Here is a 16,396-nt window from a genome sequence, read left to right as displayed (position 1 = left end):
ATATCCAATCTAAACCTCCCCCACTGCAACTTGAGACCATTACTCCTCGTTCTGTCATCTGCTACCATTGAGAACAGTCTAGAGCCATCCTCTTTGGAACCCCCTTTCAGGTAGTTGAAAGCAGCTATCAAATCCCCCCTCATTCTTCTCTTCTGCAGGCTAAACAATCCCAGCTCCCTCAGCCTCTCCTCATAACTCATGTGTTCCAGTCCCCTAATCATTTTTGTTGCCCTTCGCTGGACTCTCTCCAATTTATCCACATCCTTCTTGAAGTGTGGGGCCCAAAACTGGACACAGTACTCCAGATGAGGCCTCACCAATGTCGAATAGAGGGGAACGATCACGTCCCTCGATCTGCTCGCTATGCCCCTACTTATACATCCCAAAATGCCATTGGCCTTCTTGGCAACAAGGGCACACTGCTGACTCATATCCAGCTTCTCGTCCACTGTCACCCCTAGGTCCTTTTCCGCAGAACTGCTGCCTAGCCATTCGGTCCCTAGTCTGTAGCTGTGCATTGGGTTCTTCCGTCCTAAGTGCAGGACCCTGCACTTATCCTTATTGAACCTCATCAGATTTCTTTTGGCCCAATCCTCCAATTTGTCTAGGTCCTTCTGTATCCTATCCCTCCCCTCCAGCGTATCTACCAGTCCTCCCAGTTTAGTATCATCCGCAAATTTGCTGAGTGCGCAATCCACACCATCCTCCAGATCATTTATGAAGATATTGAACAAAACCGGCCCCAGGACCGACCCTTTGGGCACTCCACTTGATACCGGCTGCCAACTAGACATGGAGCCATTGATCCTGAGACCAAAGGCCACAGGTGAGCTCCCTAGCCTAGCACTGACACATTAGAGACCACAGAAAGTTATAGTTGGGGCCAAGAAAACAGGATGCCTGCACAGAGCAAGGGGAACAGTTCCATCAACCATCACAGGCAGTAAGAAGGAACTGAAGCAATGTGGGGTCAGCTGGCCCCTTTATAGTGTCGCTGAGCACTAGAGAGCACCAGACCTGATGGATACCACCGAGGGAAAAACTTCCGGCGATTGTGCTCTAGGTCTGCACACACCTACATTGGAATGGACATGTGCAATCACTTGAACCTATAACCTAAGCCTCATTTTCTTTCACTGTTACAATATACTATATACCCAAAGCAGAAAATATTTTCTACACTATAATCATAACTGTTCTAGCCATAAAAAGGTCTGCCAGTAAATTTGCCACCATCGACAAATATTCTAGGGGGATTTAGGACTCAACAGCATTAATGTAGATAACAAAAGCAAGAGGTTTTGTAATAGCTTTCAAGAAAAACAAATTATAATCTTACTACTTTATTTTGAGATTCTATGTACATGAACCTAAAAATCTTTACGTGTGCTTGATCAGCATAAGCCACTTACAAAAATACGGGCCAGTCAAATATGAATGTTATTCTCAATCATATGGGAAATCTCTTATCAAATGTTCTGGGTTCCCAAGAATGTACTGCATGTAAAATGTGTAGCACCATGGTCCAGCAGCAAGGCAGCCAAGACCAGCCAGGTTTCCCGTGGAACTCTTATAAAGGAGCAGGGTATGGCCTACAAGGAGGATTTTGTGGGATAATTTCAAGTAATGTCCCTGAAAAATTCTTCCAAGTTAAAAAATAAAAACTATCCAGAAAATATTTTGTATGGTTTATAATAAAATAGATAAACATTGAGAACTAGAAACAATACCTCCATGGTGATGTGACAGACTTCCTCCATTGGCAAGGATTTCCTCTCTAGCAGCTGTCTAAATTGAAGGAAACATTAAAAACGTTAGTTAAATGCAAAGTTTGGTACATTATATGATTCTGACAAGTATTGTATACTAATTATTAATATACGGTACACATAAGAGTGTCTTTTCCTGATTAAACTTAATCCACTTTTCCCCTAACTGGAAAAAGGCACTTGTATTCCAGACTAAGAATATCCAAATGGGGTTTATACAATATAGTTATTCTGGAATTTATTTTACATATTCTGGAATAGCTATTCTGGAGAAAAACTGAGCTATATTATGATAAATTTCCAAGTCTAGACAAGATTTTAGAGTCTTTGTATTATTCTCTACAGCTCAGCAACTGGAATGCAATTTTACTGATAGAGCAGGCAGACATATTATCTGGTAGTAGGGAACAGGAATACTAATAGATGGGAAGAAAACTCCAAGGCTAGGAAGGTGCCTTGCAAACAGTGCGAAGTAAGATCATAGTGCCTCCCTGCATGAGAAGCCAAGGAGCCAATTATCAGAGCCATAATACACTCTGCTAATCCTCTTATTCAAATTGGATTTAACACTTAAGATAAAAAATGAAGTTGTACATATGTACATTACCTCAATTTGTTCATAGACACGTATAGGGTCACTAATTCCCCTGTAGTTAAAGGCAAAATAGAAATAGACACATGCACCTGCGTCGTAAGTCTGTGTCACCCTGTTGAAGAAAAAATGCGTTGTAAGTAGTACAACACTGTCGTATAAGCAACCCAGCGTTTAATATTAGCTGATTCACAATATTACTCTAGATCTCACTAATTCCTATGCTAATTATTGAACAATGCTTTGTCTCATTTTTATATTTTTATTGGGAAGAATCTGGATCTATTAAAACTACCTTTGCCACCTCTGCCAAACAGATGGATGAGAAGGCATAAGGGAAAAGCTTACACTGTACAGTTTTAACCACTATTTCTAATTACATTTAATTTCCTCTCCCCTCCCTTTTTTTTAAAACCAAAACTACCAAAAATTTCTGTTGAGAAATAAATCCTTTACAATGCTTAATTTTGGCATTTTCACAGCACTTGCAGCAGTTCTTATATAACAATAAGACGACTTATTAGGTTCCTAGTTGGTGATGGCATTATGTTGGTACACAAGCATCAAATATGGAATGCCAATTTTTATTGTAAGCAGAAGACACTAATAAAAATCCATGTGCTAGAAACAAGTTTGTAGCCTGAAGAGTAAGGTTTCATTTCCTTTTCTTCAGGACAGATAACTCTATGCATCAACTAGCAAGTGAAATTCATCTAGTGACATTAGGGTTTATGCACTTAGGAAAAACATAGTAAGTGGACACTGCTAGATCCAAAACGGACAAAATCTATAGACTCAAGAAGAGCACATACTTTCCACAAAATTGAATGAAGGGCATAATTGAAATATCACATTCTCGGTAATGAATGAATGGTCAACAAACATGTAGTTTATACTGCATCTCCACCTAACTCATGGTATTCATCTAATGTACAAATTAGGAAAGCACTTAACTGACAAGTATGTCAAAGATCAAGGATATGGCTCTGGTTAAGGAGGATTTAATGTCCCCCTAGGTCAAGAATCTTTAATTGAAAAGAAGAGACTCTTAATTAATCAAATATGTAAGCCAGATAAAGTTCCAACAAACTATATTATAGCAAGCATGACACTAATGCAGAGGAAATACTTCTTAAACCATAAGACATAAATCAAGTCTAATCTAGAACAAATATTTTTCAAGCCAAATGGAAGGAATCTTGCAACAGAAGAGACAGACTATTTAAGTGTTTCATTTGGTCTTGTAACCACTTCTCAGGCATTCATTGCAAATATTAATTCATGCCCATTTTTAAAAAACGCAGAAGCACTATGATGGTGTGTCTACAATGCAAGTGTACATGGTTACATGTGTGTTGTTGTGCCATTACCCCCCCTACCGTCCTGAAGCACTTCCTGAGGGACAGTCTAATGTGAGAAAGCTAGCATTCATGAGGGGTGTGGGTATGTACATGCCTCCACTGTGGCATGGCTTTGTTCCTGTTGTACAGTGCAGCATAGACGGGGGCAAGGAGCGCACAGCAGGTCACAGTTATTGATAGCCTTCCAGGCCCATTTCCACAATGCATTGATCGCTTGGATGCCTGACCCTCACCCAAAATTATAAAAGGTCTCTGACTCACTGTTGCCAGAGGTACTAGCAGCGTGCATTGAGCACTTTCAATTCTCCTTTGAACTGTACTGATTAGCACCAGTGATCATGGAGCATGTTCCAAAAGCTGCCACGTGGTCTTTAGAGCACATCTGGGTGCTGAACACTGCATGTTCAGTGTACACTGTCCTCTATGACTTCACAAGTACCAGCAGAAACATTCCCCTCTACTGGGAGGTTTCATGGAGGCTGGAGAAGGCAAATTTTTATATTTTTATTGGGAAGAATCTGGATCTATTAAAACTACCTTTGCCACCTCTGCCAAACAGATGGATGAGAAGGCATAAGGGAAAAGCTTACACTGTACAGTTTTAACCACTATTTCTATGTCCCACTCTGATACAGGAGCCTGAGATCCTTCATGCACTCCTGGGACATAGAGCAGTTGGACTTCCTTAGGACAAGGGAGGACTGGGCTCTGAGGAAGGATGAGCCATTCCTGCAAACGGACAGACAACACAGGCAATGGAAGCATGCAAAAAGGGAAGGGGATCATGCACTCACTTAGTCCAACTGGTGGCAGAATGCTCTCTGCTATTCCTCTTTCAGAGCAGGCACCACCACCACCTCCCACTTCTCTTCCTTCAGCAGCTGGCCAAGTTGCTGCTGAGGCCCTGGATCCCCTTCACTCCTCCCCACTGCCAGGGAGGAGCATGCTCAACACCAGGCACAATATGCTCTGCCACCACCACTTGCAGGGGAACCCCTCCCTTCTCCATGCTCTGGGGAAGAGCCTCATCCTGTCCCTGTAGTTCAGCTTGAGCTCAACTCCCAAACCCCATGCAGAAGACATTCCGTTTGTCCCCCTGCACAATAATCCACAGCCATTCCCTCTCTCAGGGCAAGGGAATGGAGAGGAGACATTTCCACAGACTTTAATGTTTGCCCATTTCCCTGGTGGGAATTTTTTTTGTTCAGTTTTTCCTGTTAAAATTTTAGATTCTAGGTTCAATATATGTAAATAAAAGTTACTGTGCATTTCACTTGTGTGCACCTTGTTTCCTGAGTATGATCAATGTGATACTCCCTAGAGGTTTGGGATGGAGTAGGAAAAGTCTGATGCCATGGAAATGCAAACAATTTTATCTGTCCCATAAACCCATTCCTCCCACTACTTATGAATTTGCTGATTTTAAAAAAAAAAGGGGGTTCTTGACAATGAAGTAAGCCATGAAATAACTGTTGCCGTCCAAAGAAAAACAGAGGCTAATTTAACTGAAATATCTTTATGACTTTGTTAATAAGTGACAATACAGAGGAAGGAAACAAAAGTAAAACAATACTGAAGATATCTGACACTGACGGTGCTTTTACGACCCCCACTCCACCCGACCATTACCATTGGAGTGCTAATGCATAGCACTTGATAAGTGCTGTGAGCAACACTGCCAGAAAACATTGTGAGGAAGGAATATGTAAATTCCCTCCCAAAACTTTAGATTTTTAAAAAATTACTTTAACAATGCCTAAACGGGATCAAGTTGCATGTACAAGCTTGGGGAAGTAGTTCTGTCCTGTGCACACTTGCTGTGGAAGTATTCCCCTTTAACCTCACATGAACTATACAAAGCACTGCACACCATTTTAATCTGATTTGCATTAGCCACACTGGCATCCAGATGGGAAGGTGGCATTGTCAATGGGATTTCAGACACCAAATGCAGTCAACCACCATTGTGTAGTTGAATTCCCTTTTATGTGGTTTGGCAATGTTGGGGTAAGGCTTCACAAACTCTGGCAGGAGAGAACATGCAGGGTCCCCGCCACAGTTATGTCATCTTGGGGGAATAAAGTCCTTTCTTCCACCCGCCAACCTCCAACCTCTTGAGCACCCTGGCATCATGAACCAAACCCTGTGGTCCACTAAGCCCTGAAGAACAAGTGAATGGTAACCATTGCAGTTCATGTATTCATTGGCCCCTTTCAGTGGCTTAAGCATAGGGATGTGTGTTCCGTTGATGGCTCCGGCATCCTCTGAAATTCTGCTATCATTTCAGGGTCTTCGGTTATGGTAACCACCTGTTGGTAGATCTCAGTATTGATAACCTCACAAATCTGTACAACCACCACCCTGACAGTTGGCTTTCCAACCCTGAGCTGGATTGCAACTGACTGGCAGCTGTTGGGTCTTGGCAGCTTCCAAAGGGTAATAACCACCCACTTCTGTACCGGTATGGGTTTCTGAAAATGAGTGGTCTAGCACTGGAGCGTTGGTGCAAGCTCTTTGCAGAACTTGATTAACGTCTGCTTCCTCATTCCAAATTCTGCAACTATGGTTGTCATGCCAGGTTTCCAAGATGATTTTCCAGGACAAGAAGCAGCAGTCCACCCTGGGCATACTGTTGTGGTCCTGGCATCCAAAACACCTGTTCCAAGGGATCCAAGTGGATTTTCATTCCCCCTTCGGGCCAGCGATTTGCACCATCTGAAATCTCTCCACACCAATTCCATCCGGTATCTGGTACTGCGCTGCATGAATATTTGTCCAGCAAGTGATAGCATGAGCAGATCATCCTCATTATGGACGTGCTCCATGTCTCCAATGCAGTTTGGCAGAAGGGAGAGATGACAGGGAGCTGACATCATCAAACGTGTGATGGCAGCATACAGTTCCAGCAACATGCAGAAAGGCACTTTCTAGAGAGTGTTTCTTGTGATGCACAAGATTCTGGGATACTGCCCCAAAATGTTGTGTACCACCAACATCATGTAATGAAAAGGTGTAGTGTGGATGAAGGACTACGCCAGTGCACAGCATATATCCATGCTCAGCTCAGCATACGTGAACACTCACTGCAGGTACGGGGTACACACTCGAACTGTTCATGGACAAGTAACTGTGTTCACTCGCAAGTGTTGACATAGACTAAGTGTTTAATGTTGGACAAAGGTGGTCATGGTCTCAGCCCCAAGGAGGTCATAGTTTAAACTGGACAATACAATTAAGAGTCATTAATGACAGGAATTGGAAGGCCCACTCTCCAGGTGATGCAGATGTATAACTAAGTTTCTCTGATGGGTTACCGTTGTAGATGCCTTGTAAAAGGATTGTATTATGGAGGGACTGGCATGAAGAGATACTGAATGGTATCCTAGAATAGGCATAAGCAAGCATATTCTAAGCATAAGGGCAGCAGTAGAAAAGTAGGGTAATGATGCTTGGAGGAACGTTTGGCCATGTCAGGAAGAAGTGAGAAAGATTTGGGGGGAACTGAGCACATCAATAAAGCTTCTCTCTATCTAGGTTATTATGCCCAGTTTATCACCTTGGCTTAATCTGAATGCCTTGAATGTAAGGCAAAAGGAAGTCAGTAAAAGGATTTGAATAAGAGACTGACAGGAGCTCAACAGCAGTAGATAAAGATGACTGCAGTATCACAACTCTGGATGGACTCTAGGATAATAAAAAAATACATTCTAAAACTTAAAAATCATATAGGACAAGTTATGATTAACAGAATCAGAACTGAGGATCTTTGTTAATATTGAACCACCAGATGTGGAGCAGCTTTGGGTGGTTAAAATGAAAGTAAAGGCAAGGGGACAGGCTAAGCTGGTTTTTAAGATGTAGCTAGAATACCCAATACAGGCAATAATTATTACTACTGTTTACAAAGGATATACCAAGTTAACAAGGATGCACTGGTGACAAGAAAACGTGAAGGGTATAGGGTTAAAGCATAAAGTTTGTTGTCTGCTCTACATGAAGACAATACTAGGTCTCATTATCTTAGGAAAAGTCTAGAATGCAAGTCAGAAATGGGATAATGCCATTTTCTACTAAATTAACTAACTAATACATTTGATGTTTTGCTACCAGTTGTCCAGATTCAAGCTAACTTGGTCAACCTCTTCCATCCTTTTTTCAAAATTTAAGACCTAGTGTGTTTACTATAAAACTGAGTGCAATGTGGTTAATTACATCTTTACTTTACATGACCACAAGAAATGTGTAAGTTTTGAGACTTTCAGCACAGAAGCTAAATTAAATTCAGGGAGTGGTGAGGAACCCTCACAAATCCTCTTGGCTCTTTCTAGTTTGCTGAACATTTTGCAGGATGCAATGCGCGACATCAAGACAATGGGTTACAATGACACTTCTGGTATCACAGAACAATCAACTCTGCAATATTTTCAGCAAAATTGGGAAGTGACAAGAGGACTGCAATGATTCCCCCCCTTCAATTGTACTTGCTTCTGCACTAACTATCCCTCTTAACCTGGCTACTGGGGCAGTAAGCACAATCTGTGCTTAAGTCAATTTTCATTTCAGCTTTTCAATTCATGATTGTAGATTCACACTTGGCATACCTAGGAAAAGATGCAAAGACAATTAACTAGTTTCTCAACTTATTTTCCCAAAAGCCATCATATCTCATGAACATTGGGCCCAGCCCATGATTGATGGAATGTAATTAACTTATTATCTAGTTACTGAAATCAGGGCTGTAAGAATACGGTAAAAACACAGATTCCTGTATATGTAAGTCACAAGGTGCAAAAGAGTGGCTATATAAAAAACTGAGAAACAATCTTGCTTTTTAAACATCCACTTACAGGTAAATACTGGAGGCTGTCTGAACTGAGAACATTTACAAAAAAATCACCTGTGCTAACAGAAGGTCAGTGGAATCAACATTAGTACCTCTGGGAACCCTACTGAAGACAATACTCCCACAGACAAACCCATTTTAATTAGCTCAGTTGAAAGTTTAATAAAAACGGTTGAAAAAAACAAGTCTAACGACGTGAGCGTTGCATTCCTTTGTCATATTCCATGGGAACTAACAGTTATGAATTGTCCATGATAACTATAGAGAGATGGTTGATACGGCTATCAGAGTGCTACACAACATAGCCCTTTATTTCAGCCCCTTGATATTCTCAGGTTGCTAGCATTTTAGAAAGGATAGAACACTAACAATCTGCATATAATATGCAAACACTAAGCGTGGGCTGTATCACTTGCAGGTATTCACTTTAAATATATAATCTGCTTTACATCACTTCATTAAAAGCAGTTGAGACAAATGATTTAACAGAACAGTTCAAGTTAACATTTCCCCTTAGAAAAAATGTTTATCAGTTTTAAATACCTATTTTCATAGCTTGTTATCATTTTTAATTTTAAAGTAATTTAACTTCTTGTTCATTGAAATTTGTTTTCTCACACGATTTACATTCATTTCTAACAACTAGTCTTAAACATTTTGACCTGTCTTCTACTTATTCTTCATGTCAATCAATCTTATGACTATTAGAGAGTTTAAGGGCTCAAGTCTATCTGGTTATACCTAGCTGCCTGGTGGATATACAGAAAATATATGTCAGAAGACTAACCAAGTGCCACTATAAACTCTTGAAGTGATAACTCTAGTGAACAGGTTAGAGAGCAAGAGCAAGATCATTAGTGGACGCACTTTAAACTGTGCCACTTGGATAAACTAGTAGTAGGTTAAGTTATCTATTGTGTATGGAAGTATTGGTAAAAATATAGTACTAGTAAAATTTACTTCAGCTGCTAAAAAAACATCCCAGAACTATGAAAACAAAGTTGATGTGTCTCTCACCTGCAGGTGGAAAACGGAGCAAACTGGACACCTTTTTCTTTGCATTCTCTCACTATTCTTTCCTTTACATTCCTGCAGAGGTCTATAACCCTGTAACAGAATATATAGTTAAAAAAAATAAAACAAATTTAAAACATTTCCTATGCAGCACTCTATGCACTAATTTGCCTTCAACTAGCAATATTCCCTTTTTATTACATTTATGCCTCTAGTTTAAAACTCACATACAACTACAACAATCTTCCTCACTAGTCCAAAACAATACACTTTAAATGAAACCAAACCTAAACTGTGATTATTAAAAAAAAAAAGCATAAGAAAAAATAATGCCCATCAGACCTCTATAAAAATAGTACTATTCCTCTTCTGGGCATCTATTGGGTGACAAGTTTATAATTTTGATTGTACATGTTAGCTCCTGAGACTATTGTTTTTTCAGAGGACATAAGAGAGCACTGTACTATCAGTGAAGAGGAATGTGTTGGATATTTTCTTCTGAGCTGAAGTGGGGCAAAGGTGTTTGGCACAGTAGCTTAGAAAACAATTCAAAATAGAAGCATGTACATGTACACTATGCAATACAACATCCTTTTGATTTGAGCTAGAAGAAATTCCTCCAGATGTTGAAGATGTGTATTAATTTACCAGCTAGAATCTTATTAAAATTATAATTTGGCACTAAACTATTAAAATAAGTCATAAAACCAGTGATATTTATTTAATTTTATTATTGCATTTCTCTGGGACTAATCCAGGGGCATTCAAAACTTTGAAACACAGTTTGAAAGGTGGGTTTTTTCATTTAATTTAAACCACTCCAGGTAGGCTCTCACACAGAACTAGAGAAATGCTATTTAACAATTGTTTAAGTTTAGAAGTTTTATACAGATCTGTATTTGGAAAAAAACATTTGGATTTGGAGGGAGGAACATTTGAAATTAAAATAATTTTCCTCAAAATGTCTTATCAGCTAATCTACAGTGACATGCTGGTAGAGACTCTGAAGGAAGGTAAAGGCCCCAAAGCCAAATCCGGAAATGAGTTAGTAAGTGAGCAGAATGAGTGAAAAATAGGTTTGAATCAACAGGTGTAAAAACCTGTTCACTCTGCTCACCAAACTGTAAAGGGGAAAGTGAGAAAAATCTAACTCAAGTGACTGGATACTTTGACACTAGCTGAAAATTAAATTTCTATAAGGGAGATAATAATTAACTAAATTTCAGTTGTTTTAAAATCCTTCCACCGACACATTTTGGAGAAGGAAGCAGCAGCCTCTAAAACAAGGACTGAAACAGTGTTCTAGCAGCTGCTAAATCCAAGGGCCAGGACGCTGGGTTTGTTGGGATTCTGAACACACGCAAGTCATTTCAAACTTAATTTCCTATCAACTCTATAATCATAAGCTACCAGGGGACCAAAACTGATAAGAATCTGTTTAACGTGTGGGGTAAACAGGAATTTTAAAAAAAGAAAATGAACAGAGCAAATAGGTTACATAGCACTTGAGATCTCCAGAATTTGACCGATTTAAATATGTTTAGGACTTGATTCTCAGTTGTGGTGGAGAGCTGAGGTAAAGCTTAGAATAGAGAGATAATAATACTGGGGGCATCTGCACTGAGCTAAACCCCTGATGTAAATGTAATTTGAATCAGCTGCCCAAGGGGATATCTGGCAGCCAAGGATCAGCAGGGTCTAAGGACATCCTATCCATGCTCCCTGGTTGGGCTGTAGGAAGGGGTGCTCTCCCCTGTGCAGGGGAACTCCAGCTAGCCAAACTGGCTTCAAGGCCATTTTGCGCTGCCCCATTGCAGGGGAAGAGCTGGTATACAAACCTTAAACCACATGATTGTTTAAGATTAGGTAATACAAAATGAAGCCTACTTCCTTCCCCTGCTGGCTAGCTCACTTCTCTGCAAGCATCTTACTCACAATTCTGTCCCTGCTTAGCCAAGTACAACTTTAGAAAAGCAGCAAGCAAGAAGGGGAGATGCTGAGCATCTGCCTGCCACCGAGTGGCTGAGATAGCAGTTTTTCATGCTGGTTTTAAAATACGGGACATGTCCTCTCCAAATCTGGACTACCACCAGATATGTTGGCACTTTTCCACCACTCCCAACAAAGGGATCCATTCAGAGAGCAAGGTTTCATGATGCCTTAGATCAAGATATCTCGTGTGCTCCTGTGGGGAGCAGAGAAGAGGCATATACCTGGATGGCTATTCAAAGAGAACAAGTAGAGAAGTCAGGCAGCTAAAAAGAGTAAGCTACTACTGTGCTCATCAACTTCAACCCCTGCTAAGAATTGCTTCTGCAGTAAAGGCAGATGCACACCTGGTACTGTTGTACTGTACCATACCACAACCCCAGAAGAGATCTTACATCCACAGGAAGGGAGCTCACCCAACAAGTTGGGAAACATTTAGCTCCTTCAGGAATTCTTCACAACACTACATAGTTTTAATAATTTAAACTGTAAAATCATCAAGTGTCATCAGCTCATTCACTCAACCTCTTAAGAATGATTTTTCAAAGAGCAGTTTAAAGACCAGAATTGTCACATTGCAAACCCACAATAAAAAAAAGTTACAATCCTAAGCAAGCAACATAAGCATATTGTAAAGTATTTATTCTGCATGGAATGGTTATGTATATGAAGTTTGAAACAGAATATGGCTCTGATTCTACATTTTACTTTTAACATTTCATTAATTTTTCAAGCCCAGTGCCACTTCTAATTCAACAGTACCAAAAGGGACTACACTTCTGACCACAGAATTCATATAATTCATGCTTCACAATGGCTCAGAAGTACACATTAACATAGCTTGGCGTGTTTTCGTGCTTAAGTAAATATAACGGTTTATTCTTTATGTTTTATGTATACACACTTTCAAATTCCTATCAATGTCTCAAATTAAAGAAAAAAATACTCAAAGACAAACTGAATAGATATCCATTACAAGATAACCAAGTTTTAATAGAAGTTTTGAACAAAAGACTACTACAATTATTTTACCTATCCCAGGGAACAGAAGTCTCAAATGATTCTCCTATTACATAGTAATCCAGGCCCAGGTCCTATTAAAGAACGAAAAGAAAGGAAAGGACCAGTGAATTAGTGTCCTAATTAATGTACATCTTTAGCTTCAGGATTCCAATTTACTTTAGGCAGCTGCTAGACTGAGAATCACTGTTTTGTGTGATTTTTACCTCGAAGACAGATTTGGCAATCTACACTTATAAGATTTACATATCTCAAAAATCAAAGAATATATATACTGGGACCAAACCTAAGTTTTAAATATTAGGAAAAATGCTGAAAGGGACTGGTAGTGGGATGCAACGCTTTTCATTTTTCGGCAAATAGTACAAATCTGACCCTAACGGATAGCTACCAAACATTGTTACCACGGACGCATGTTTAATAATCTATGTTAAACACCTGGGGCATTGTTCCTGTCTCTTAGTGAAGAAGTATTTATATCACAAAAACTGCCGCTATTCACAAAAGCACACTTCTTGTCTGTCTCAACAGTGGCTGACTGAATGGGCATGGAAACAATCAGCCACCTTCCCCATGCTTAGAAATGGTTCCTTCAGTTTATAACTTCACAAAGTTGCCAGTACCTGTGCTGTATCTGTTTAGTGGTTAGAAGACTTCAGTTTTCCCAGACTATCAATCCAGCAGCTTTTATAGCATCATATTAAGTAAAACAGATTTTTAAAATAGTCATATGTATATCTGTCTACAATCATAACTTTCAAATGGGTTACTTGCAGTGTTATCAGGTAACATTGTTTTTGTAAACATTACATTTCAGCAACACTATTCAGATATGTTAGCAAACTTAAGTGATTACTCAATAACTCAAGGAGACTATTAACATGTTTAAAGTTAAGCACCAGCATAAATCTTTGGAGGATTGAGGCCTAACATTGGTTTTGATAGTGAAACTATCACACAAATATATGTATCAGTTCCCTAAAAATGACACCATACAGAAAAACAGGTTACAAACTACAATTTTGCAATGAACCTGAAATACCAAAAAAGCCACCAAAATTATATGCTAAGTAAAAAGATAGGCTTTTATGTACTCTTCGGAGAATAAAATAATGAATTCTGAGATAAAACACCATTGGAAACAAACAAGAAACTTTTCACAGTAATAAATCTAATGGCAAAATAACTGAGAAACAAGTAAAATATTTGAGTAATTTTAAAAGAATTTGAATCTTTAAGTGTGTTGAAAGCCATTAGGATATCTGAAAATAAGTTCACTGGTTCTTCAAATCAGATGTACTATATAATTTTGAACAGCCTGCATCTGAGACTTTAAGAGACCACAGGATGTAAAGAAAAAATGTGACTAGAGTATAAAAACATAATAAAAAAATCACAAATACATAGCACTCACTCACGGAATACAAAAATAAATCTGAATCAAGATTCAACGGAAGAAATATGATTTTATTAGATACCACCTTCCCTTTTTGCCCAAGACAAGAAAGTTAGCAACGAAGTGAACATAATGATAAAACTAAGTGATGCTACCATAGAATCAGACTAACAGTTGGACAACAATTGGCAAGGAAACAGTATTCCTTTAGTAGACTCAAATCAATACAAAAGTTTAGAGAGAGAAATCAAGTGGGCCAACTCCATGAGAGAAGGGCCTAGAAGGGAAATTGCCATAAAAATGAGAAAATACTACAGGAGTGGAGAAAAAGGGATAGCAATGCCTAGGAGATAAACAGTCAAGACGACTTAGAGGTCATAATTTAACATGTGGTTTAATGAAGTCCAAAAAAGCAAAAAACAAAACAAAAACCCACCAAACAAATAAGACAACCCCCAACCTGCCAGTTAGTAAAAAGAAATGATTACCTTCAAAAATTAAATGTGAAAAGTGGGATCAGGACTGAAAGTGATTGAAAGTATTACTGGAGAGATATAAAGAAAGCCAAGAGAAATATTCTCCAATTAGGTCTTTGAAAAAGGAAGACAGAATAGAAGCAAGAACTAGATAAAGAAGTGGGGAAGACAGAAGCAGCCCAACTGTGACTATTCTAAAAGCTTCAGAACATTTACCACCACAAAGATAGTCACAACACCTGTCCTATGAAGTTTAAGAGTTGTTATTGACTGGACAACAATGTGACAATGGGGCTCATTAAGTGTCATTATTCACCACATTATAAACAGAAGAAAGGACAAATGAAAGGATGAACTAAAATGCTGATAAAGTAAAAGTGGACTAAATTCATGTTGATTCAAGTATATATTATAGTATATATTGATATAAAGATTGCACATTTTATATTATGCACACCGAAACCAACATTATAAAATGCGCTTCTGCTTGCAGAAGGTTTAAGTCTACCATAAAGATTATGGGATACAATATCACAAATGGGAAACAATGTTACACGGTACAAGTGTGTTTGCAATTTTGAAACCATGGAATCATAATGTAAAGGAAAACTATTCCCAAAATGCTGGTGCAATTTACTAGCCATTTTGTGAAGAAGGCTCAGAGACTGCTCATAATTCTGAATGGGAAACTTGAGACACACGTATTTGAAACTTATTTTTTTAAATCTCTGAATCATTGTATTTTAGGCATTTCTACTAGAACCATGGCTGAGTATTTGAACACCCACAATATTTAGTATTTTGTCCAGCTGTATACCTCCAAACATATGCACAGCTCTAAGTAACAATAGCAGCTATACATGTGTATCCAAGGCCAGATACTGGCTCATCATATTGAATTATTGGCAATGTGAACAGAAAAAGAGGATTATAAAGTATCCTAATCTTTAAACATGGAGTATATCTTGTCTAAGGAGTTCTCTTGTGGCTTACAAAGAAGTTCCCTGCACTGTGTCACATGAACACACTGATTCCTGGTCTTATTCCCCAGCCCAGAGTTCTATCGAAGATAGGAACTTAACTGCTCAGAAGAGCACCATGCACTGCTTAAATGACTCCTTTGGAGAAACAAGAAGTGGCAGCAATAAGCCATGGAGAAAGTCCATCCTGTCATCCCAGCTGAAAGAATGCTGGCTATAACATGGGATCTTGAAGTCAAGTAGTTTATAGTGGAGGTAATGAGATAGATCTTCCAGGATGCAGATGACCTCATTGAGAAACGCAAACAAAAAAGTGCATTTCTATGGTGGAAAGGCCTGCCAAATTACTGGTGTGCATATACATCAAATAATTATTGCTGACTGGTTAGTATTACAGCAGCACCCAGAGGCTCCAACCAAGATTTGGGCCCCATTGTGCTAGGCACCGTACAAACAGTCCCTGCCTCTAAGAGCTTACCATTTAAACAAACAAGACAAAGGGTAGTAGAAAGGATGCATTTATCCCCATTTTATAGATGGAGAACTGAAGCACAGAGAAATTAAGTGACTTGCCCAAAGTCATACAGAAAGTCAGAAGCTTGAAACTGAACATAGAACTCTCTAGTCCCAATCCAGAGACTTAACCACACAAAGTCTTCCTTCCTTGCTGAATGATTGCCTTTTAAAACACGCTTAAGTCCTACAATTAAAAACAGCATTGAGTACTGAGTTTGTAGATTGGAGCCAGGAACTCCTGGGTGCTAATCCTGGTTCTGTCACTTACTCAGTTTGTGGCCTGGGGAAAGTCACTTATGGCCTGATTTTCAGAGGTAAAGAGCATCTGCATCTCCCAAAAGGTCAGTGGGACACCTGGATGTTTAGCACCTCTAAAGATCAGTCCATTAGGATTTACAATTCAATTTCTTTATCTGTCTGGAAAAAAACTTGCCATAAAA

The 16,396-nt window shown here is 39.2% G+C and overlaps 1 protein-coding gene across 6 annotated transcripts in view; it reads right to left on the bottom strand.

Annotated features, from left to right (window-relative positions):
- AGPS (alkylglycerone phosphate synthase) overlaps positions 1-16,396 on the bottom strand; it is a 136,035-nt gene that overhangs the window by 17,107 nt on the left and 102,532 nt on the right. For all 6 annotated transcript variants that reach the window (XM_073305967.2, XM_078847975.1, XM_073305978.2 and 3 more), the window contains 4 exons: positions 12,601-12,662; positions 9,583-9,672; positions 2,377-2,476; positions 1,731-1,788 (listed from right to left, as the gene is read on the bottom strand). In XM_073305967.2, the coding sequence (XP_073162068.1) occupies positions 1,731-1,788; positions 2,377-2,476; positions 9,583-9,672; positions 12,601-12,662 (310 nt within the window). The remainder of the gene's footprint in view (positions 1-1,730; positions 1,789-2,376; positions 2,477-9,582; positions 9,673-12,600; positions 12,663-16,396) is intronic.

Source organism: Lepidochelys kempii, chromosome 11, assembly GCF_965140285.1.
Source record: "Lepidochelys kempii isolate rLepKem1 chromosome 11, rLepKem1.hap1, whole genome shotgun sequence".
In the NCBI taxonomy this organism is placed as follows: domain Eukaryota; kingdom Metazoa; phylum Chordata; order Testudines; family Cheloniidae; genus Lepidochelys; species Lepidochelys kempii.
This window is presented reverse-complemented; position numbering and strand designations above follow the sequence as displayed.